General features: G+C 37.3%; 1 protein-coding gene across 30 annotated transcripts in view; it reads left to right on the top strand.

The window, feature by feature from the left end:
* Positions 1–23,066, top strand: part of CSNK1G3 (casein kinase 1 gamma 3) — a 109,272-nt gene extending 86,206 nt beyond the window's left edge. For 8 of the 30 annotated variants that reach the window (XM_072728696.1, XM_072728699.1, XM_072728700.1 and 5 more), the window contains exons 11-13: positions 10,299–10,405; positions 10,924–10,947; positions 20,592–23,066. In XM_072728696.1, the coding sequence (XP_072584797.1) occupies positions 10,299–10,405; positions 10,924–10,947; positions 20,592–20,646 (186 nt within the window). In that variant the 3' untranslated portion in view covers positions 20,647–23,066. Of the gene's footprint in view, positions 1–777; positions 874–10,298; positions 10,406–10,923; positions 10,948–20,591 lie in introns of all 30 variants that reach the window. The other 22 variants (XM_072728678.1, XM_072728683.1, XM_072728679.1 and 19 more) reach the window with 5 other exon arrangements.
* The last annotated feature ends 721 nt before the right edge of the window (positions 23,067–23,787 follow it).

Raw genomic sequence — 23,787 nt, 5'->3', positions numbered from 1 at the left:
TAGTATATTATTATTAGTTTGTGGTTATTGCCGTGCAGTGTTGCCAAGTCATGTAAAAGCATCTAGATATCAGTCTATCATGGGAATGGGTTCCTTAATTTGAACTAGATAAAAAGAGGTCAGGGAAACAAAGGGATTCATATAAAGTAGGACTGTCACTGAATAAAAAAAAAAAAAAATGCCTATCATATCCTCATAGTGTTCTTCTGTATAACACTTGCCACTTTTCAGAGAACTTTTCTGGTTTTTTTTTTCATATTAACCTCACAATCAGAAACACAGTACTAAGCAAGAGAAAAAAGTTTTCTAGGATCTACATACAGCTATTTATAAAGACTATCTTTTTAACAGTGTTAGAAGTAAGTCCTCATTAGAAAACCAAGGGGGACCTCTACTGTAAGAAAATATAGTGGATGGAATTTTAGTACTTCTGTGATTTATTTGGAATGCTTTCTTGGACACATGATTTTTACCTCCCTGGTTTTTTGTTCACTTCATTTATAAAATTGGAGGGTGGAATAGGATATCTAAAGCCCTTATACTTCTAAACTCTATGATTCTGTTTTACTTTTATGGTTGATCATTACCTAATGGTAGCCATGTAATAAAAACTTCTCCACATCCAGTATGCAAAGATAACTGCATCTGTGATTCAGAATAGCAAGGGTATTTTAAATTTCCTTTTATACGTTTGTTTTCTATATTATAAGGATGAGATGTTTAACATATTGGGTTTTTCTTCTTCCATGCATGCCACATGCATTAAATAAATGGCAGTCGGCAGACCACAGGGCAGCTTGGGACTCCCAGCAGGCAAATCCCCACCATTTGAGAGCTCACCTTGCAGCAGACAGACATGGTGGCTCGGTACAGGTATTTTCTGATTTTTGCATGAGTGATTATTTCCCAAATTTATACAACTAACCCTTTTTTGGAACTCATGGCATGACTTCATATCCTAATGAAAAACTTGTTACTGAACTCTCCATAATTCTCTACCTTTGTATTTAACCAAAAAGCAAAATTAACATGGTCTAGAAAGACCACCAGGGATACTACGATTTTGTCTTTGTTCATTTTTGCAAGTATATGCAAAAATATTTAAGTAACTCATACTCAAAACAGGTTAGAAAAACAAACTGTATTAATTGAAATATGTGTTAAGCTTGATTTTCCAATAATAAGTTCAGTCTTCTTTAATGCTGTAATAGAACACTTTTATATCTTTTCCCTTTCGTTGATTTTTGCCTTCTTTAAGCTTGAAAATAGGAAATTTTTTATCCTTAGTACTCAGAATATACTTTCAGATTAATTGATCCAATAAACATGACCCTTATTGTTACAATGGTATATTTTGTTTCTAGAAAATATCAGGTGGAGAAAATAATTTCAAGAATGAGGATTTGTTACTCTCCTCAATTTCCTGGATATTTCTAAAAATTTAAAGCAGTCCTTTTTTTTGAAGTGTGTTCCTCCCTCCCCTTTTCTGTACCCTTAGAAATAACTTATCTTGCCCTCACATGCCCCCCTGATTTCATCTTTTATGTGAATTATAGAAAGGGGAAGGTTACTAAGTCTCTTCTTTTAAAATGCTCACTTCAGGTAATTTAAATGCCAGTTTAAAGTAATTGAGATAATAAATATTATCTGCATCCATTTTAATTTAGAACTTTCTTTAAAAGTTTTGATTTTTTTCCTCTACATAATTCCACTTGAATAATTTTCCATTATGTTTTACCAAGTTTGCATTTTTCTTAGTGAATGTGTATATATATTTAGTCTATTGGATATCTGCCCATAGATTTTCTTCTTTCTTCATTTGAATTCTAAAAATCCGTTCTTGATTAAATCTTATGGGTGCTCATGTTTTTCTCACCCTTTAAATTTTAGAGGTAATTTAAATTATGTAACCAAATATTTTTATAGAACTTTGTCGTCTGTGGACCTTTCAGTCCTGTGTAATGCAAGTATTTGAAGAGGACTCAGAAGCAAGGGTGCCTGAATTTTAAGATCTAAAACAATTTTTATGACCCCAATTCATACCCTTGGAATAGCTAATGGAACAAGTTATATTTAGTTTCATAACACAAACTGGATGGTATGTTTGTCTATATATGTTTACATGTTTCTAAGTGTCGTATGTTATAATAGCAGGTGTCTTGCTCAGTGGTCACTGATATCTGCAGCAGTTACGATACTGTTAAAAGCTTTCTGGCCCCTTCTCTGTCATACCACGAATGTGTATTTTCTTAGCTTCCTCTTACCCTGTGGGATTCCCAAAGGTGGTTCATGGGATCTCCAGACCATCACAGGGTAAATGACTTTGATGATTTGGCTCATCACTGTAGTATTGTATGTTCTCTTTTTTTGTATGTTCCCAAAGAGATGTTTCCACTTACTTTCTTTCTCACCATCCCTTTAACAACTGCTCTGCCTACGGAGACTACATCTGGCTTCATTCTAATATTCAATACACGATCAGTTTTACGTAGTAGCATTCTAGTAATACACAAGCAAAAAAAAATTTACATTATTTTCATTGACTTCCTGAATATATTTTACACCATCAACTAACCTGACACGATGGACATTAATCAAGTTTGACCTCTGTGAAAAATTGACTGGCAATGTAAGTAGGCTCATGCCTCAATCTTGTTCTGTCCTAAAATATTGACTTCATTTATGCTTTATAGCCTACCCACTTAAAAAGTTCGAAAAGTTACAATATGGCACTTTAATAATTGGACTAATAAAATTGTCGTTTAAAACTAGTAATAAGAAGAGGAGAGAAAAGTTACTAGGGATGCCTGGGTGGCTCAGTGATTGAGTGTCTGCCTTTGACCCAGGGTGTGATCCTGGAGTCCCAGGATCAAGTCCTACATTAGACTCCTTGCATGGAGCCTGCTTCTCCCTCTGCCTATGTCTCTGCCTCTCTCTGTGTCTCTCATGAATAAATAAATAAAATCTTAAAAAACAAAAAGTTACTAAAATCTAAGCTAATGTGATTATTCTAATAAATGAATCCTCCATTTCATTCTGAACAAAGGAAGGGAAACGGTATTCAGTTGTTCTCGTTGTCTGATAAAGGGAAGAGATAAAGAGAAAACCTTTTTATGAATACAAAAGTGTAAGAATAGTTTGTCTTGAGATTCTTTGTGATGATTGTTATGCTACAGTTTCTAGTGTTGACTTTGCAGGAGGTACAAAGACTGTATTTGGCAATTTAAAAACTTGCTTTCAGCAAATACTAAGGTCCTGTTATCGAATAGTTTCTCATGAAAGACATTACCATAGTAACTTGATAGCTGTCTGATGATAAATAGATATGGTGCAGATTTAGGGTATTTGGGAGCAGAATCAGGAGTTACCTCAAATGAGCCATTTGAGGCCTATGGCATTCGTCCCTCATCCGTCACTGCCCTGTGTTCCTGGAACTCAGAATTGCTCTCACTGTGTCACCACAAAGCCATTCCAGTCTGCTTCCAGTTGACGTGCAAGATGAAATCTCCTGTTGTTTTGACTTACAGAAGGATCCTTAAATATTTATTATTTCAGATGTGCTTTTAATAGGAACTGATTGGTAGAGTCTAAATTTGAACTCCTTTTTCCCCCCTTAGAATTACTATATGTATTACATATCGAACACATAGGTTGCCAAGTTGATTTCCTTGTGTTTAAGAGCACAAACCCTAGAGTCGAATTGAATTTAGATTCTATGCCTTAGATTATTCATCAGTAAAATGGAAATATTGATAATATCTCTACCTCATGGTTTTGTCATGAGAACTTAATTTAAAAAGTATTGAGCATAGAAGGTAGGACTTATGAAGTACTAAATGCTCGAATAATTGATTCTTTTTCAGATTAAGAAACTTGATTAGTCTCTGGGAAGTGAAGTCTAGTGGTACTACCCAAAGAAAGCATTGTCAAATTGGAATTTATCTAATTTTATGCTATATCTTTAGTGTAATTATGTTAATTCACTGATGGGGGAAGGATCTTGCTACATGCTTGATAAACTTTTTCCACTCAAGAGATTGAAAATTATATTCAGATATATGAAGACCTAAGTTTGAATTTGTTCATAGCTTATATGTATTTTGGAAAAGCTCCCAAGGCATCCAGGTGTGTTCTTCTCTGCTGCCTTTAGAATCCTTGGTAATAAATATGGCTGAGAAACTTAGACCTAGCACTTTCAGTTTCTTGGCCAGTCATTATTCAGCAAATATATATACATGTCTACTAGGAAGTGCTAGGCACTGTAGTGGTGTCTTTGAATAAAAGAAGAATAACAAGGATAGGGTGTCTGTCCCCAAGGAACTTTTAGCTAGTGGGGAAGGTTAATTAAACAGTCAATGTGGTCAGTGGAGAAAATATAGCATGCTATGAGAATGTGTAGAGAAGCACCTAACCGGCATTTAATGGGTTAAGATTTCCTGGAAATAGTTGTGTCTTTTTTTGGATTCTGTTTTTTTACCTGTTTTTAAAGTGAAGAATCAGTAGAAGTTAGTAGGCGAAAGGGTTCTAGAGAGGACTATCCCAGGCAAGAAGACAGCACCCATAAGGTGGCAGAGGAGAGAGAGAGAGACCTCCTGAGCAATGGACTCCAGTCCAGTCAAGCTGTTGTGTGTGTGTGTGTGTGTGTATGTGTGTGTAGAAATGAGACTGAGAGGTAGGCAGCAGGCAAATTGTCTAGGACTTAACAGGTCTTGTTATTAAATTTGGACTTGATTTGAGGATATTGGGTAGCTGTAAAGAGAATTAGACAAGTGAGGTAACTCTGTTAGTGTTTTTCCTAAGGATGACTTTTGCTGGAGACCAGACTAAAGGGAGAACGAGTCTGAGGCAGGAACACAGCTCTCAGAAGTCTAGCTGAGGGAAAGTGATGGGTAGCCAAGATGAAGAGAAATGGGAGGATTTGCCTGATAATTAGAAGGAAGAATTTAGTTTGGTGTCAGGACCAAGGGGAAGGTTAATGTCACTTATCCTTCTATGATGTGTCTCTGCCTGGCAAGCCAGGATCTCCAAAATGAGGTTTTAAATGCATAGCTGACAACTGGTAGTGCTCATCTCGAATCCCATGGGGGACTGTGCCTTTCGCTGGAGCACAGTTCCCTTGCGTTCTTGGCCACCCAGAAGCCCTGCCCCGGGACGCGGAGAGGCAGTTTTTTTAGCAGAGGGAGGAAGATAGATGTTAAGGGCACCCTGGAAGACTGCTTCCCGTGAGGTGGTGTGGGTCCCGATTGTTTGGACATCTTCTCTAGTTGTCCAGCCTCTGGTTGCAGTTAAAGGAACACTTGAGTCTGAGCATCTGGGGGGAAAGGGCAGACCCACAAATGTTGCCACTGTCTTGTGCAGCTGGATACTGTGCATGGGAATGAAGGACTAACATTAATTCTTATGCTGGACCCTCTGCTGTTTGAGTCCCTGTAACTTGAGACATACAAATACAGGTGAGGATAGCAGAACAGAATGAGACAGATGTATTTCAAAATGGTAAGGAAACATGCCTGGTTAGAAGTCAGAGGAGTAGTAGGTGCTACACCTCACCCAGTCCTCCGTTGTGCTTGTCATTAGCACTGCTCTTTTCTAAAACACGGCCAGGCACTGCCTTCACTTTTCTCTCTCACATCTTTGAAAATACACAGGTACTAACCAGTAGGAGAATTCAGTGATGAGTACAGTTGTGTCTTTCCCTCCTGTTTCCAGGGTGCTGTAATATGTACAAGATAGTTTGTGCGAGGAGGGTTTGTGTGCCATTAGCAGGTAAATAATTTCCAGCTCAGCTCTGTCAGGTTAGCTTAAGAAATGCCTCATCTGGGTGTTCATTTGGCTAAATGAGCATTACAGGTTTATTTTCTTATTCTTTTACAGTAACGTCTTGAAAAACTGGAATACTCATAGTGCTCAGCCTGGTACTTCTATATGTGAACGTTAAATTGAAAATCCATTTTAGCTTATCTTTGCTGAAAATCCGTGAGAATGTCACTGTGGTTTTGAGTCATCTGTTGGAATATCAAGTTAACACTCTAGCTCTAGGTTTTAGAATATGTAAGAAAGTTGGTTTCATGTAGTATGTGTGAACCTTAGCATATGGATCCAGAAGACTCTTGGGAAATTACTCTTAACAATATTTCATTTATTAATGTGCTTTCTTAATGATGGCTTTTGGAGAAAACTTAGGGCATCAGTAAGGTATATAACATTTAATATGTCTAATATATTTATTGGTTAGAAGAAGATCTGGTTAATGAAGATGGTGAACCTCTACTGCACACGTGGTATTATCCTTACAATAACTCAGTAGAAATTAGGAAGGTGGTAATACAACTGATTTATATGAATTCCTTGTATTTGGAAAGTAAATTAATTTGCCTTACAAAATCATTGACTACAAAGATACTGTGTGTTATCCTTGTACTCAAAAGTCTATGAGAATGACTTCTTTTGGAATTAGATATGGCAGGTAGCCATCAAGTGAACAATCATTTGTCTCCTAGTCTTACCTGCAGGCTATTTCCACACCCTCTTCTCTTAAAGTTGGATACTCTAGTAGTAACGCCACATCTGGATGCTTTTTTATTTGTTTTATTTTTTTGTAACCACTTAAAATAACTGTACTAGGTTTCTTATTAAAGCAGGAATATCGCAGAAAACTTCTTTAAGAACAACAAGAAGAAAAAACCCTAAAAACAACTGACTTATTTTTTTAAGTGTCAAACCTAAAAGCGGCTGTCACTTTTAGATATACTTTCATTACAAAAATCAGCTGATGGACACTAATATCGCAGAGACTCCCATGTTCTACTTCAAGTTATAATTTTAGAAATGTTACCTAAATGGAATCCTTCAGAATTTGGTTTATAAAAATAATTTGTGCATATTGGATGATTTAGGTTTATAGGGATATAAAGGCTGTTTATAATATTATGTCTTTGTTTTTTTCTTTGTAAAATGCCTTTACAAAAAGACACTAATTTCCTTAAATGAAAACAAATTTAATGCCCTGATATACTCTCATGTCACCAGTGTTAAGTAGGCTGCTTTTATAGAACTCTATTACCACATTGATTCTATTCTTACCCTGAGATATTAGCCTTAACTCAAAGAGTTAAGGAATCGGGGAAAGGAAAAAAACATTACATTAAAAAAATATATAAATGACGATGTTATTTCCTTCTTGTCTGGTTGTGTTCAACCAGGTGGAATGAGATTTGAAACATTTCTCTAAAAGCTTTTTAAAGTCAGGCATGACTTTGTGTGAACTGAAGTAAGTCATATTATATAATTACCATGTTCATACAGTTGCTCTTGCTGGAAATTTAGACTACCTGAGTTATCAGTTTTCAATGATACTGTTTAAAGGAAGGGAGGACACATTCGAGGAGCTGCCTGTAGTTTGAGATGCATGCCCTCCAGCTGTCTTAGGCCAGTGAACACAAAGGAGGAAAAGAAACCTGTGAATATGATGTTGAGGGAAGAGCAATGGAAATTGTTGAGTAAACTGTTTATCTTCTGCATGCAAGGCACTCTGCTAATTACAGATAGTGGCGAATACAAAAGTATAAGAATCCTGCTTTCTTTTCCAGTTCAGCCTAGGAGCTCTGACATCTTAAAAATTAAGAATAAAGAACCAAATTATGTTTGATAATTAGAACAAATAATGATTGTTGAATGTTTTCAGAAAGAGGGAGAAATAAAGAGAAAAAATTGACATGGAGCTCAATAGAATGCCAGAAAGAAAGAAGTGGGTGCCCCAGAGAAGAGTGGCAGACTGAGACACAGGGGTATTCCTTTCCTTCAGTTGGTTGTCACTAACAATGATCAAGGCATTTTTGTGTGTTTTCAGCTGTGGGTACAAATGCAGTGTTCGTTTCTAAGTACTTGGTCTATATACCATACAGGAAACTCAGCCTCCATAATCCTCTATTCATCTAGGTTTGTTGGTTGACTTCTAGTGACTTCTCTGGGAGTTGTGAGGGCGAGAGGCCTGTTGCTATGCCCTGGACTATCAGGTTGAGGAGGGCAAGGGTGTTTTTCTTGTGTTTTTCCAAGTTCCTGGAAGAGTGCCTGGCACATTGTGGTCTTGGTAAGAACCCGAGAATTAGTTAAGTTTCAGTAAAATGGGCCTCTGTAAATGGACCCTGTTAATTAAATCTGGTAGTCAGCTGTCAGTCTGCTGTCCAGGCCTTTGATATATTAGCATGTTTTCCCCCTTATAACAAGCTCTGATAGGGGAAGCAGCAGAAGTGATTGGTATTTTGAACCTGGAGGTCTGAGAAGAAGGTAGGGTTTACTAAAAATTGGAACCCTAGATAGGAGGAGTGACCCATTTAAGAGGAGTATGAGAAATTTCATTTTGGAAATACTGCATTTGAGGTACCACATGTGGTGTAAGTGAACATGTGGGCAAGCAGTTGCGCTCACTGAGTCCTTTACTTTGTGGTTGTTGCTGAAGCCACGAATGCTGGCAAACTGGCTGAGGAACAAGGGTCGCCATTCATGGAGCTCTTAAAATATGCCTATCACTGCCCATTACGCATTGATTCCATTTCTTCCTATCAATTTTGTTAAATGGATACTGTTGTTTCCCATTTCATATCTGAGAACCCTGTGGTTTAGCATGATGAGCTATCTTTCCCAGGTCACATAGTGGGTGAATGTTAAAGCCAGGCTTTGTTTCTGGACCCATCTACTCCAGAGTATCAGCTAGTGCTAAGTGATACAGAAATGTATAGGAAAATGAGGACTGAGCAAAGGCCACCAAATATATTTTTCTAGGAGTCATTGGTAACCTGCGAGAGTACTCTTACTAGAAATCTGATGTAGCTATAGAGTATCGATTGCAAGGAGTTAAGGAATAAATGAGTGGAAAATTTTATAAAAATGGAAGTGGTAAGTTAAGACTATTGTTTTGAAGAAGTTGAGGGGAAAGCAAGAAATAAGTCCTATAAAGGTGACTATAGGACCAAGAGGATTTGGGAGAATGTGGGAATTTTGCTATGATTTTTATTTTGTTTTAGGATTTCATTCATGCATGCATTTATTTCAACAAATATTTATTGATTGTTCTGTGCTAGGTGTAGTGGGGAGATATAGTGAGCAACAGGACAAAGTTTTTGCTGTCATGGAGCAGGAGGCAGTGGGAATGGGTGTCAAGAAACATAATCCGAAAAATATCTATCTGGATAAACGCTATACAGAGTTAATAGTAGAGTATAACATGACATAGTGTGTCTGTATGGAAGTCTTAGATTGTATGATAGAAAAGGGCTGCTTTAGGGATGTTCTCTAAGAATCTGAAAGATGAGAATATGGCCAATAAGCAGGAAGGCATCAAAAATAGATAATTGCCAAAGCCTTAAGGTGGGAATAAGTTTGACATACTGGATGGAGGCTAGTGAATAAGGGGGAAAGTAGTATGAGATCAGAGAGGTAGGCAGGATTCAGATGTTGTGAGGCTTTGTAAATTAGGGTAAAGAATACGAATCTTTAAGTGAAATAGGAAGTTGGTACTTGAAGAGATTTAAGCAGGTTAATTATACATGATCTAATTTCTGTCTTCAAATGAGCACTCTGATTGTTGTATAGACAGTACATTAATGGAGGGTGGGGGTAGGTAAAAAGAGACCAGTTAATAGCTTGTTGCTCTTCTTCACATAAGAGATCATGGTGGCTTGAACTAAAGTCCTGATAGTAATAGAGGTGGGGAGAACTGATTAGATTGGGGATGTGTTTTGGGGGAGAAATTAACAGGCCTCCCTGATGGATGAGATGCGAGGTTTCAGTCAAAGAGAGGATTCGCAGTGACTCCTGGATCTGGGGGGTGAACACCTGGGTAGATGAATTGGCAGTATGCAAGAGACACCCAAGTGTCATTACACACTGAAATGAAAGATCTATTAGAAGGAGCAATACTGAAGTTTATGAAGGAAGTAATTTGTGATTAGCAAGATGCCAGTGGACATGGGCACATCTGGGGTTGTTGATTCAGACCCAAGTGTAGGAGTTAGTCTTACAAATCAGAGGGAAAGAGACAAGACAAATTTCAAGATGGAAAGGAAGTATGTCAAAAAGCAAATACTGGATGGCCTTGAATTTTAATAAAATATTAGACTTATTACTATATTCAGTTATGAACAGCTCAACTACATACTAATTGTTTTATGTTCTTCTTATTAACTTTCTAATTGAAATACTTTAGCCTTAGTTTTTATTATCATATAACTTGTTACTTTGTGTGTATGTGTGTATGTGTATATATATATATATATGTATTTCCTTCTTCTTTTCGACAGGTTGTAAGCTCTACAAATGGAGAGTTAAACACAGATGACCCCACTGCAGGACGTTCCAATGCACCCATTACAGCCCCTACAGAAGTAGAAGTGATGGATGAAACCAAGTATGTATTTGCTTTACTTCTTTTAGTACTTTTCTGTGCTTCAACTGTGCATGTTAGAAATTTATAGTCATCTACAATTTTTCTATGAAATTTTTTTCAGGGAATAGGTGCATGCAAAACAAGTGATATTTTTATTTATTTTAATCACTGAGTTTAAAATAATGCTATTCCAGTAAATATTTTATAAAATATTTAAAAACTATGGTCAATTTCTTACTTAGAATTAATAGCATATTTTTGGCTTTTTATTTTTAGGAGTATTGATGCATGGAAATTATTTCTATAGGGTAGATGCTCTTATGCTGTAAACATAAGAATAAAAATTTTATAGTATGCTGCATGTGTTCAAATTAGTTTTAAAGTAGTTTTCCTGTGAATGTAAATGATAATGCTGCTTGGAAAAAAATTAAGCATGAAAAACAATGTGAAAATTTCAATGTGGGCTATTTCTGATGACCTTTCTCCCTCTCTCTCTTTTTCCTTGTTTTTGTTTTTTTTTTGTGTGTGTGTGTGTATAGCTGCCAGAAAGTGTTGAACATGTGGTGAGTTTTCAAGTGTAGGCAGGCAGAAATAGCTCCCTGGACTGTAATTTCAAAGATTAGCATCATTTCGCATTTTTAAAAAACATATCTTTGAACATAGAAATTACAATTGGTCAAAGTTCAAAAATATTTGGTGTCATTTACATTAGGTCTAAAAAGCAAGAAATAATTGTTTGAGGAGCTCTTTTGCCTGCTGCAACATATTTTTTTTTTTTTTTTTTTTTTGCTTCAAGTGACATCGATTTGGGGGCACTTTTAATTGAGCAGTCAATAACATCCACTCTGCTTGTGCTTGTGCATTTGTTTTGTAACACAGAGGCTTCATTTGCTATTTTAAATGGAAAGGGAGGATTTTGAGTTTCAAGCTTTTTTCCTCTTGGTAATTATTAAGTACACATAGCATATCCTTCACTTCCACCCCAATAGTATCACTAAGAGTGTTTCATTTACTAATTGTATTGCCATTGAATACACATGGGATACACTAATAAATTTATGATTAACTATAGTGAGACAGTGTTATGGAAGTCCTCATCTAAATAGTTCTTGCTAATTGCAGATGTTATGAAAAAAAATTCCTATTAAGTCAAGTTATGTTGAATTTAAACTCTTCTCCTATATTTGCCTATACTTTAATGCCACATTTAATATGTTCCTCTCAGTTTCAGGACAAATCTTGAGTGAGCCTGGGAGTGAATAAAGAAAGTTGCTTAGATTAATAAATTTTGGAACATTCTACTCCTATCCAAAAGGAACTTTACATAAATTCCCAAATAATTCTTATTTGCTGGTTGCAAGATAAGGAGATTTTAGTTGTGGATATTTCTTTTTAAAGATCAGTAATCAAGTTTCTATTTTTATCACTTTTGACTATGGAATTTATTGCCAGTGTGACTTAGTGGATTTGAAGATATAATTAATCAGCTACGTACTTATGCATTTTTACATCAAGAACAAAAACAGCAGTTGATGTTTGCTGATATACTTCCAAGTGGAGTTACAGAAGTGGTGTGGCAGATTGGAAGATGCATATCCTGTACAGTTGAACATGGGTCGTAGAATCCTGCTCCTGCCACTTAGAATTACCTGCTCATCTCATGCTTGTTTCTTTCTCTATAAAATGAGGCACATATTATCTGCTTCATAGATCGTTGAGGATATTAACTATGATAATGCACTGTTTTTTTGTCTTGCCCATGGCAGTGTTCAGTAGCTATCCCTACCCTCTTTATATTTCCGCTTCCAGCTGCCAGTGACCTCTCCCATTGTTGTTCTCCTCAGCCATGTCTCCTGTTTTTACTTGTACGCCCACACTCTTCACTGAGACTGGCTGTTCACTGTCCACTTCATCTGAGACACCTGCTTTTTAGCCAGATCGATTCCCTTTTCCCATTTATTCAGTCATCAGTTGTACATTTGGATTTTAGAAATAATCTGAACCTGTCCTTGCCCTTAAGTAGATGACACCTAGCAAGGCAGATTGTGGTGTTTTAGCACATATTAATAATTTGTATCTGATAACTACCGTTAAAAGGTATAAAATAACCTGTGAGAGCTTATGGGAACAAGGTTACTTACGGACAGGGTGGTCAGGGAATGCCTTGTGGAGGTAGCTTCATAGAAGCTTCTTTAGTTGGGATGAGTGTGGGTGTATATATGTTGTGGGTTTGGGTTTCTATCCGTACGTGTTGGAAGATGAGAAAAAAGCAAGTGTGTTGGGAAAGGCCTCGAAGGAAAGGTCGTCCATGGCCTGTAGCCTTGAGTCCACGTTCCTTGGCAGGGCCCACGGCCCTTTATACCTCTCATAGTTCGACCCCTGCCCATCTTGCCCTGCTTCGTTTTCCCTTCTGAACACTGTATTCCCTGGGTTCCTTATGTCTGCTGCTGGTATGTTGTTCTTGTTAGCTCTCTCTCTGTGAAACTTCTTGAATTTCTTGAAAGCCAGGCCTCTCTTATCTTCAGATCCACAGTGCCCAACGCACTATGCCTCAGTGAGTTATTACTAAATAATTAGGACTAAATAATGTGGTGTATCTGTACAGTGGAGTATTAGTTGACAGTGTAAAATAATGAAATAGAAAATATGATGATGCTAAGTGAAGGAAGCCAGGCACAAAAGGCCACATGTTCTATGATTTTGATTATGTGCAATGTCCAGAATAGGCCAATATAGAAAGAAAAATGCAGTGATTGCCTAGGGCAGGGAAAGGAGGGTGGGAGGGGTTGCTAGTAGGTTAGATTATGTCATTTCTTTTGGGGGCAGTGGAAATGGTTTCAAGTTTGATAGTGGTGATAGATGCAGAACTCTTTGAATATATTAAAAACTCCTGAATTGTATACTTTATAAGTGTTAATTTGATAATAATTGGAATTACATTTTAATAGAGCTGTTATTTTTTAAAAATGGAGAGCAACCCATAATTTCGATAAAGCTTGAGTCCAGATGGATTACAGAAATCCTCCGAACTTCCCTGCCTCCTCACTGGTTAAAAACTTGCAACCTGTCACATTTGATTTCTCTTTAATCAAGTGACTCTCACATTCTTGTGAGTTTGTTTTTGCATTCCTCATACCTTCTTAGTCTGTGGTGAGAGACTGTGAATGTGTTTTTTTCCTAAATTGCATCTTATGCTTCTGTTTTCCCACCATTTTATAGGTTGGTAGGAACCTGCTGAGAATTCCTTTTCAAATTTCCACCTCCCTCTCTTCTTAACTGTGATTGGCGGAGGCCCCTTTCACCCCACCCCATTAATTATAATGTAAGTTGGGCATTTTAGAGGCTCAGGGTTCCTAGAACAGTACATTATAGGGTTCCATATATGATTTCCAAGTGATGATGGAAAATATTCTGTTGCCCTGCATATAATGGCTTATTCATTAGTAATGAGATGTTGCCTTCTTCACTGTGGCTGAGAATTTTTTTTTCAAGACAGGTGATAAAGTGATAGCACCCTCATCATTCCTTCCAGGAATTTTGGAAAACCAAAGCTTCCTTTGGTTTAGTTACTGAGTTTTTAAGGAGTATGTAATTATCTTTTTTCACCATTATTTCTCTTATTATTTCTATCCCTTTTCCAACATTTACTGTGTGTTTGCTAACATGGTGATTACAAAGATAAGTCAAGGCCCTTATGTTCCCTTAGAAAAGGTAGGAAATACACCAGTAATTTTCACCTAGTCGTCCTCAGTCCTTGCTTCAAATCACAAACATCTGGGGAGTTTCAGAACTATGTGAATGCTTAGGTTACACTATCAGAGTTTTTGAATTAATTCTTCTGTGATGAGGATCTGGTTGACAGTATTTTTTTGTAAAGACTTTATTTATTAGAGAGACAGAACACAAGTGGGGAGTAAGGGCAGAGGGAGAGAAGAAGCAGACTCCCAGCTGAGCAGGGAGCCTAATGTGGGACTCGATCCCAGGCCCTGGGATCATGACCTGAGCTGAAGGCAGATGCTTAACTGAGTGAGTCACCCAAAAGACCCTGGTTGACAGTATTTTTAAAAAGCTTGTAAGCTGATTCTAAGGAGCAACCACGACTGAGAATTACTGGTCTAATACTAGGTATTACAGGATTAGCTTCTAGGATACAGTGTTACCAGATTTAAGAGACTGGCATGTGCTCTTCCAGCTGGAAGACCAGAGGCATCTTCATGGGTAAGGGCACATTTACTTTTTTTTCTGGAAGATGAGTAGGTTTGGCAAAGGGTTGAGTGCAGGAGTCAGAAGTCGCTGAGCAGCATGTGGAGCAAGGAAAGAATGGGGCAAGTCCAAGGAGTAACCCATTCATGTATAGTAAGCACAAATGCATCCCAGCAGGAGCTGAGATGATCTGAGTGGCTAATCTCAAAGCGCCTTACTAGCCAGGTTGGGGGAGGGGGGGCATGATCCGTTCTCAACACAGAAAGCATGCTGTGGATTTTAAGCCAAGAAATGGTATAATCATATTGAGCCTTACACAAATTAGTTTGGCAGCACTTTTGAGGCTTATGTCTATTCCTGGGGTTCCTTAGATTACATAAAATCAATCCATCCTTCTCCCTCTCTCCCTCGAGAGGCAGCTTGATGTAAGATGAGACTAAGGGAAGAGTGGAAATAGATTGGAACCAAACTGTAAGAACTGTGTGGACCTAATGCCTTAGACCAAGGAGAACCATTGGTGAAATGTAAAAGGCAGAAGGCAAGGCCATCTCTGTGCGAGGGCCGGTTTGGATGGCACATTGCAGAGAGGAAGGAGGACACTTAGCCTGGACATCTGTTAAGAGGCTCTTAGCAGTGGCAGAGACAAGAAGTTCGGAAGTAAGCCAGCATGAGAGGATGGGACAACTTTGAAAGTCATTTGGACTTGAGAGACTAATTGCATGTGGATGGAGAGGAAGAAATTAAAGATAAGGATGGATCTGCAGGTTCCCAGTTAGAGTAGTTAGTTAGGTCGATGGCCTTGGGCTTCTATCTTTTTTTTTTTTTAATTAATTTTTATTGGTGTTCAATTTACCAACATACAGAAAAACACCCAGTGCTCATCCCGTCAAGTGTCCACCTCAGTGCCCGTCACCCATTCCCCTCCAACACCCGCCCTCCTCCCCCCTTCCACCACCCCTAGTTCGTTTCCCAGAGTTAGGAGTCTTTATGTTCTGTCTCCCTTCCTGATATTTCCCAACATTTCTTCTCCCTTCCTTTATATTCCCTTTCACTATTATTTATATTCCCCAAATGAATGAGAACATACACTGTTTGTCCTTCTCCGATTGACTTACTTCACTCAGCATAATACCCTCCAGTTCCATCCACGTTGAAGCAAATGGTGGGTATTTGTCGTTTCTAATGGCTGAGGAATATTCCATTGTATACATAAACCACATCTTCTTTATCCATTCATCTTTCGATGGACACCGAGGCTCCTTCCACAGTTTGGCTATTGTGGCCATTGCTGATAGAAACATCGGGGTGCAGGTGTCCCGACGTTTCATTGCATCTGAATCTTTGGGGTAAATCCCCAACAGTGCAATTGCTGGGTCGTAGGGCAGGTCTATTTTTAACTCTTTGAGGAACCTCCACACAGTTTTCCAGAGTGGCTGCACCAGTTCACATTCCCACCAACAGTGTAAGAGGGTTCCCTTTTCTCTGCATCCTCTCCAACATTTGTGGTTTCCTGCCTTGTTAATGTTCCCCATTCTCACTGGTGTGAGGTGGTATCTCATTGTGGTTTTGATTTGTATTTCCCTGATGGCAAGTGATGCGGAGCATGTTCTCATGTGCATGTTGGCCATGTCCATGTCTTCCTCTGTGAGATTTCTCTTCATGTCTTTTGCCCATTTCATGATTGGATTGTTTGTTTCTTTGGTTTTGAGTTTAATAAGTTCTTGGGCTTCTATCTAAACTTTTTTTGCTTACCTGATCAGCTCTTCATGTTTTACACCAAGGGATTCAGAAATCTTAAGTTACATTTCTTGTATAGATTTGAAGGATGCAAAATCCTTTGTCAGAGAATTAAATACAGATATCTAAAAAGCTGTTTTCTGTATACTCTGCAGATAAGGAGAGGCCAGGCTCTGGGGTCCTACATAGATAGGTCTGGCCAGGCAGGTACCCAACAGTCTGTCACCTGATGGTGGAGCCAGTGAGTCATTGCAGAAAGGATAGACAGGAGCTTCAGATGCAGACAGAGATTCATGTGGCAGTTTCAGGTAGCTGTGTGAGAAGGAAGTCTGTGCCATGCATCCAGGAAGACAGTCAGATCCTCAAGGCAGGAAAAGGCGACAAATGAAGGAGAAATGGTGCAGTATCACCAGCAAAGCCTCATCCGTTCTCCTGTATGTTTTCTACGTATTTGAGGACTTTGATCCGTTATGATTTCCTGTTGACTGCCTAAACAGTATTTATGGTGCCACTCCTCAAGTTCATCAGAAACATGATTTAGCATTTATTTCCAAAGAATTTAAATAAGAATAGAGCTGTGGCTCCAAGGCTTTTAGGCTAGCTGCGGAAATACGTCAGGAGTGTGCATCTGCCTTGTGAGAGCATATTGGTGTACTGGAGCCATAGAGGCATAATCACAAAAGAGCCAAGAGGAGGAGGAGCATTGACAAGAACATGATTTAAATGTCCTGTAAGCTTAATCTGTTTCCCCAGGGCTGTCAGTAGTCTAGATCTGAAGAGGCTTCAAATGAGGTGAGGACTAATGTAGGAGAAAATGTTGCCACTGAGCAGCATGGAGAAAAATGTGCTTAAACATTTTAAAGATGTGGATAATTTTCTAAGACCAGTTAGTGAAATGTAGTGATCAAAGTAACTTGCTCACCTCACCTGCGGGAACTTCGGCAGTGCTAATTTCTGCACTATTGGCTATCATTTGCAATTACTGTTACTAATAACTTTTTTCCCCTTTGACTTGCCCCTAGTGTTAAAATTACATTGTTTCTTTTTACACATTTACCTGCATTCATGTAAGTTGATGGCACAGTGGACGCTCAGTATCTCCAGTGCTCACCTCATAGCTTCTGGGATGAGGACCCCTTGGAAATGGAGCAGCTGGAGGGGAGGCCTGGCTAGGTGTGTAGGCAGAGTAGTGCTTCTTGGGTTTAGACTCCTAAGAATCCTGTGTAAACAACTTTTCTCCAGGAAAGCTTCCACAGGTGCTAAAATCTGCAGTTTGTGAGATTTCACTAGGGCTTGTGGGCCAGGGGTAAGGACTCTAGTTTTAGAACATGCCGTAGAATTTTCACTAGGTTCTTAGTCCATGACTGGCATTTATAGGGCAAGTCATTCACTTATTCAGTACATATTACATGAGTACCAACTGTGGGATGTATCTGTGGGCTTGCATTCTATGTGGAGGCAGATAGTCAGTAAGTAAATAACATAAATTCAGATTAGTGCTGAGGACGGAGAGGAGTAAAATGGCCATGTCAGAGTGGCCGTGTGGGAGCAGCAGTTTTAGATAGAAGGCAACTGATATGAGACCTAATTTCTTAATCACAAAGACTGTAAATCAGCTGTTTTGGTATGTTTTAAGAAACTAGCCACAAGTTAAATATTCTCTTCTTTTATAACTATCTTCTATTTTGAGAGCATCTCCTCTTTATTTAGATACATTCCTAGTGAATAAAGTAATGCTGCCCCCTGGTGGTAGTCAGTTTAATAGCATGTTGTCTTCCAGGGCAAATCCATTTCAAGGGTGTATGTACTTACTCTATTTGGAGGAATTTATTTCTAACAAATAGATCTTTTTTTTAGATTGAGTTTCAGTTTAAAAGGTCTATATGGTTATGATTTATTTGAAAATTTTATTTAGTCTCAAGTAAATGCTTGGGCTGGTTTTCTGTGTTAAATAATACATAGTTAAAGGGAAGAGGACCTTAGAAATAGGAAGGACTTGGCTGTCTTAAGTTGGAAGGCAAATTGATGGTACTAGAAGAATAAGTCAGACAAGGTGAATTGCTAATACAAGTGTGGAAAATCTGGAACTTGTTGATCAAAAACATGAATTACATTAAATTCTCTGTTCCAAAACGCTTTTATGGAAATCTTTTTTAATAAACACTAAAATACTTTTCATCAGAAGAATTTTTAAAACTTGTAGTTTGAAAAGACAAATGACAGTATTTGGGAACAGTGAACATTATTAATAGAATGCTATTGAATAATACATTTCCATTGAAATGTATTTGTGTGATCATATTCTTGATATTCTAAATATTTGATCTGTTTCTTCTAAATACCAATTAAAAATTTTTTTTACAATATGAACTTTTTTTTTACAATATGAACTTTCCTAAGTCTTTTACTGAAAGTTTTTTTTAAATAATGGTTATCATCTCTTAGAATCTGAGTTAAATAATCTTTTGTTTCATTGTGTTATCTTAGAAAATTTATATAACAGAGTTGAGAAAATATTTAGATAGCTGACAGTTACAAATAAAGTTCACTTATTTTTATAAATCCAGGAAAAATCTCTTTTTCCGAGGTAGCTCTTTTCGAGGCCTTTGGGTAATTTCTTTCTGGTTTCTCTGGTGGTCACCTCAGTAAGAGTAAAATTCATAAAGATTCATAACTGCACATTATTTCCAGTTGAATCTGTACCAGCTGACATATACAGGTTTAAATTATTCATACTCCATGGTCTAATCCTGTGCTATTTGAATGAAGTTAAAAAAAATCCAATCATGTATTTTGGTTTTATGCCAAATGCCCCATAGTGATTTCATAGGGCATAAATCACAGTAAATGGTCTGAAATTATTTTTGACTAACAATAATGTGGGTGGAGAGATTGTATAATTTAGCTGAACAGTATGGGTTTCTGTTTACATTTCTTTCACAGAAAGATATACAAGATATCTAGCAAATACTTCATCTTCCACAGTCTTTTGCTGAATAGCACACTTCAAGCTAGGTGGTCTTCATTTTGCTTAGCTTGAAATTTATTCATTTACTATCCTTTTATGCAGGTGGGCTGGTAAGAATTAGAGGAACATCTTTATAAGGTCTCATTCTATATGAGCTTTGAATTGGCAGTATTTTGTTGATTGAACCACTGTGTGACTCAATTTAAATTTAATTACAAAACAGGATTTAGATATTTACATATGCACACACCCTAGACTTCAGTGGGGGGGGGGGGGGGGAGAACCTCTGTGTGTCACCTGTCTTCTTGATATTCTAATAGATGGATTTTCCTTTAAGTGTGGAAGGGGAAAAGAGCCAGATCTTTATTTGAGGGAATGTCAGACTTTTAGAATATTTATGTGCATGCGTGTATTTCTTTTTTTGTTAGTTTTTACTCAATGATTCTCTTCTAACTATGAGTTTGTATCAGCCTTAGCATTGCTTTTCACGTGTTAACCTGTGCTATGTCTCCTCATGGCTAGGAAAACTTACTATGGAAAAAACCAGGTCTCTGAGTGATCATCTCTAGATTTTTTTACTTGGAAATGAAACTCAATATGCTCTTCCCTCATAGACTACAAAACTGAATCACCTTGATTATGCTATTTTAAATGTTAAGCATGGTTTTTACTTAATTAACTTAGGGTAAGTTTGACATGTTAACCCTTAGAGAATTAAAGAATACTATGCTGGTTAATGTATTTTCTCTCTTCCAGTTTGTAAATGTGGCAGAAAATGTTTGTTGAAGAGTTTATCTGGGCTTTTTCTAAAAAGAGATTTTTGGAATCTGATTCTTGGTGAAAATAAAATCCTCAGTATTAGGATCATTATTACTTTTCTAACAGTGGCTTTCACAATCATATACAGATATGAGGAATAAAGGGAGAGAATGCATAAGATGACTTTTATAAAAGCATGCCACTCATTGCCAGAGGTTAATGAGTATTCAAAATAAAATATGGTGGGTCAGTGAGCATTCAGAATTCCATAGCTTCTCAGTCTTGTGCAAAGCCTTTTCAATTTAGTGGCTCCTTGTAACATTGCATAGTCTGGCTCTATTCCTAAAAGGCACGTTGATGAAACAGTAATAACTCTGCCATAGGTTCACTAATATATATGCTTCATGGGCATGTTCACTGTGTATCTTGCATTAGCTTATTGCTTTTTATGACCATTTACATTAATATGCTAGACTCAGCCTTTACTTTGTGACCCTTTAGTACCTTTATAATACAAGAAGTGTTTCCCTCCATCTGCAGGTGCTGCTGTTTTTTCAAACGAAGGAAAAGGAAAACCATACAGCGTCACAAATGACTCTGGACACAGACAGATCATGGGGAGTTACTTACGTGTTCATCTGCTGTCTTGTGATTAAAATCATCTCTGTAGTGACCACATATATTTTCAAGGACTCACTCTTAGAAACAAAATGTCATACTTTCATACTTCATTTTGTGGTTGTCTTACATTCATATTTTTTTCTAATTTAACTTTTATGGAAGCTTTAAAGTTTTGTCAAAACATGAGTGCTTTGCCCATCAATGAATGGAATGGACCAAGGAGGTGGTACTGATGGATGCAGTCCTAAGGACATTTTTCAGAAGCTCTCCTCCTGTTGTAGAAAGCAGTACAGTATCTTCAGTGTCAAACAGTTAGATATGCCTAATCTGTTTTTTTTTTTTTTATAACTTCTATAAGAGCAGAATCAAGCAGGATTTTTCTCCCCAGTGGATAATGCAACAGAGAAGACGCAGTTGCCCAAATATATAAAAGAAGTTATTTTATGAGAAGTTGATTTTTTGTGTGACATCTGCATTGACTTCAGCATTACTGATGGTACTGCTATTCATGAGTCATATTAACATTCTCTCTGTGAAATCGTGGTACAGTCACTGCCCAGAGGTACTGAGGAAAAAGCTCTATGGGTTTGGCAGATGGCGGTGGTAAAATGAATCACAAGTTAGTGTGGTAAATAGGAGCTCTGCTTTTGTTGCACCACCACGTGAAGTACAGTGTTGCTGAAGTGGCAAAAGCGCTTTAAAAACAAACAAACAAAAAAATACCCACAAAATATTTGTATAATGTAACTTTATGCTTCCAGATAATGTATGTTAGACAGCAAGAAATGAATACTTTGAGAAATGAAATATGTTGGAGTTTTTTTTTTTTAATACACTAAGGAGAAGAAATAAATGTGAATCTCATTGCAATGTATAAGGTTGAAGTCTGAAGACATCCCACTGAAACCTACTGCTGAATGATTACATTCTCCCTTAAGCAGAAAATTTTGGATGTGCCATGCAGTGGTGTCTGTTTATTAATTATTTACTTTTTGATAAAATAAAGGACCCCCTCACCCCCACCCCCCAGTAATAAACACTGGGTTACTGTAATGCCCACCTCCCACCTCCCCCACCTCCCTGCCCCCGTGCACATTAGTCTCTTGTATTCAACTTTGCTGGTTCTCTGGAATTTCCTACTATTTAGTATAATTTTGATGATCGAAAACTATTTTGGAAAGGATGGGTCAGGTGCTTTGCCTCCATAGTCTTTTGAAGTGCCTGCATATGAACAAAGTAACAGTTCTGTAAAAAAGGAAACCCATTCCATTTTTTCAGTATGCTTTGTTTTAAGCCATAAAGACACAGGTGTACTTTGGTCACATTCTACTACTAGTCAGAATTTTCAAGAAGAGTTACAACAAAAAGACTGGCTAGGAAGAGAATGATGTTTTTCAAATCTCATATTCACCTTTCATTTATAAGGTTACTTACTCTTTCCACACAGCCCTTTCTTTGTCTTTCAGTACATGCCTTCAGGCATGCTTATTTATTTTTATTGTCTCAAGGTAACATTTAAAATGTGTACTTAAAGGAAATTACATTTTTGACTTCATTTTTGCATTTACAGGAATTTAATTGTACTTTGTAATTTATTTTTCTTATTAGCCAAAAGTTCAGTGTGTTGTTTTTGATAAATTAGGCTCCCATATGAATACTGCAGATCAGACATTGTTTATCATTGTTGCTCTGAATCGTCTGAATGATCTTTTCAAGTTCTAGATTTTAGAGGCCCACACTTAGCCTAGAAGACATTTGTTGTATAATTTGGTCAACAGTTTCCCATTCTGTTTGTATACTGTCATGATCTTAAACGACAGGAGTTACATACTGAGTTTTTATTTTTGTTTGCCTTGAGCAAGGTGGATGGATGTTTTGGCCATTATAATGTGAAACCACTTCTTTCTTTACAGTATTTGACCAAATTTGTGTGTCTATGATATTTGTAAATACATGCGATATCTGTATTTCTTATCATAAGCCTATTTAGTTTTATTCTCAGTAGGGTTTTTGGACTGTACAGTGTTTATATGATCTGAACTCCTTATACATAAGAAGGTGTGTATATTAATCCAATTATGGACTTAAAATATTTTAAAAGTATAAATACCCTTATTTGCTGCAAAGACCAGTGTGTAGACATTTGCTTTTTAGCAATATTTTTAAGTGCTCCATTTTAATGCCAAGGAATAAGTCTTTTGGCAACACAAACTGGTCAATAATAGGTAATGCAGGTATGTTCAGGTTAAGTCAACAATGTTTTGCATTTTTATGCTTCTTTTCTGTCAACACTAATGAAATCAACATTGCCTGAATGTCTGAATAATGAAACACATCCCTGTTTAAAAGTATGTAACTGAAAAAGAAATAAAAAATAAAGGTAGTTTTTTTAAACTTGCTTTCCCCCCTTCCTCTAATCATGGGTAAAGTGATGCTACTTGTAATAATGTAAGGCAGGAATTTAAAAAATCTGGTTCACTTAGGTTTGTTTATGTGAGAAGCAGAGCCCAAGGAGTATGCTTTTATGTTTTGTGTTTCTGTTTGGATTTTGCTTTGTTGGAGCCCCCATGGTAAGGAGTACACACCAGGAAGTATCTGAGATTTCTTTAATCGAAGTTCAAGAAAAAGCCTTACACTTCCCTGAAGCATTTAATAGAGCAATTAATTAAAACTCATGCCACTGTTAAAGCAAGGAAAAGAAACAGAATCATTTTATTCCTTTAAAAAAATGAAGTCATGCTGGGGTGTTCACAGAAATGAAATGTTATTAATCCAATTTTAAGTGAATGACTTTATTATTGCAGATGGAGGGCATATATCTGTGACAGTATCTCACAACTTATCCTTGTGCTAGGTGCTTTCAAAGGAGTTTTCCAAAATGGTATTAATGGTGCTGTGCTACTGAAAGATACTCCAGGTAAGATGAAGCAAAGCAGCACACACTGAGCACCAGCAGTCAGTCAGTAGAAAGATCTGGAGATGAAACATCATGGTCCAAAGGCCCTATCTAGAAAAGTCTGATTTAACATGGAGATTCAGCCCAAATGACAACATAGCTGCATCAGCCAGCACCCTCTGAATTCCAAGTGGCTTAAACAGGGGTGCACGTTATCGC

Source organism: Vulpes vulpes, chromosome 12 (assembly GCF_048418805.1).
Source record: "Vulpes vulpes isolate BD-2025 chromosome 12, VulVul3, whole genome shotgun sequence".
In the NCBI taxonomy this organism is placed as follows: Eukaryota; Metazoa; Chordata; class Mammalia; order Carnivora; family Canidae; genus Vulpes; species Vulpes vulpes.
The sequence above is the reverse complement of the archived record's forward strand: the minus strand, read 5'-3'. Positions and strand labels throughout refer to the sequence as shown.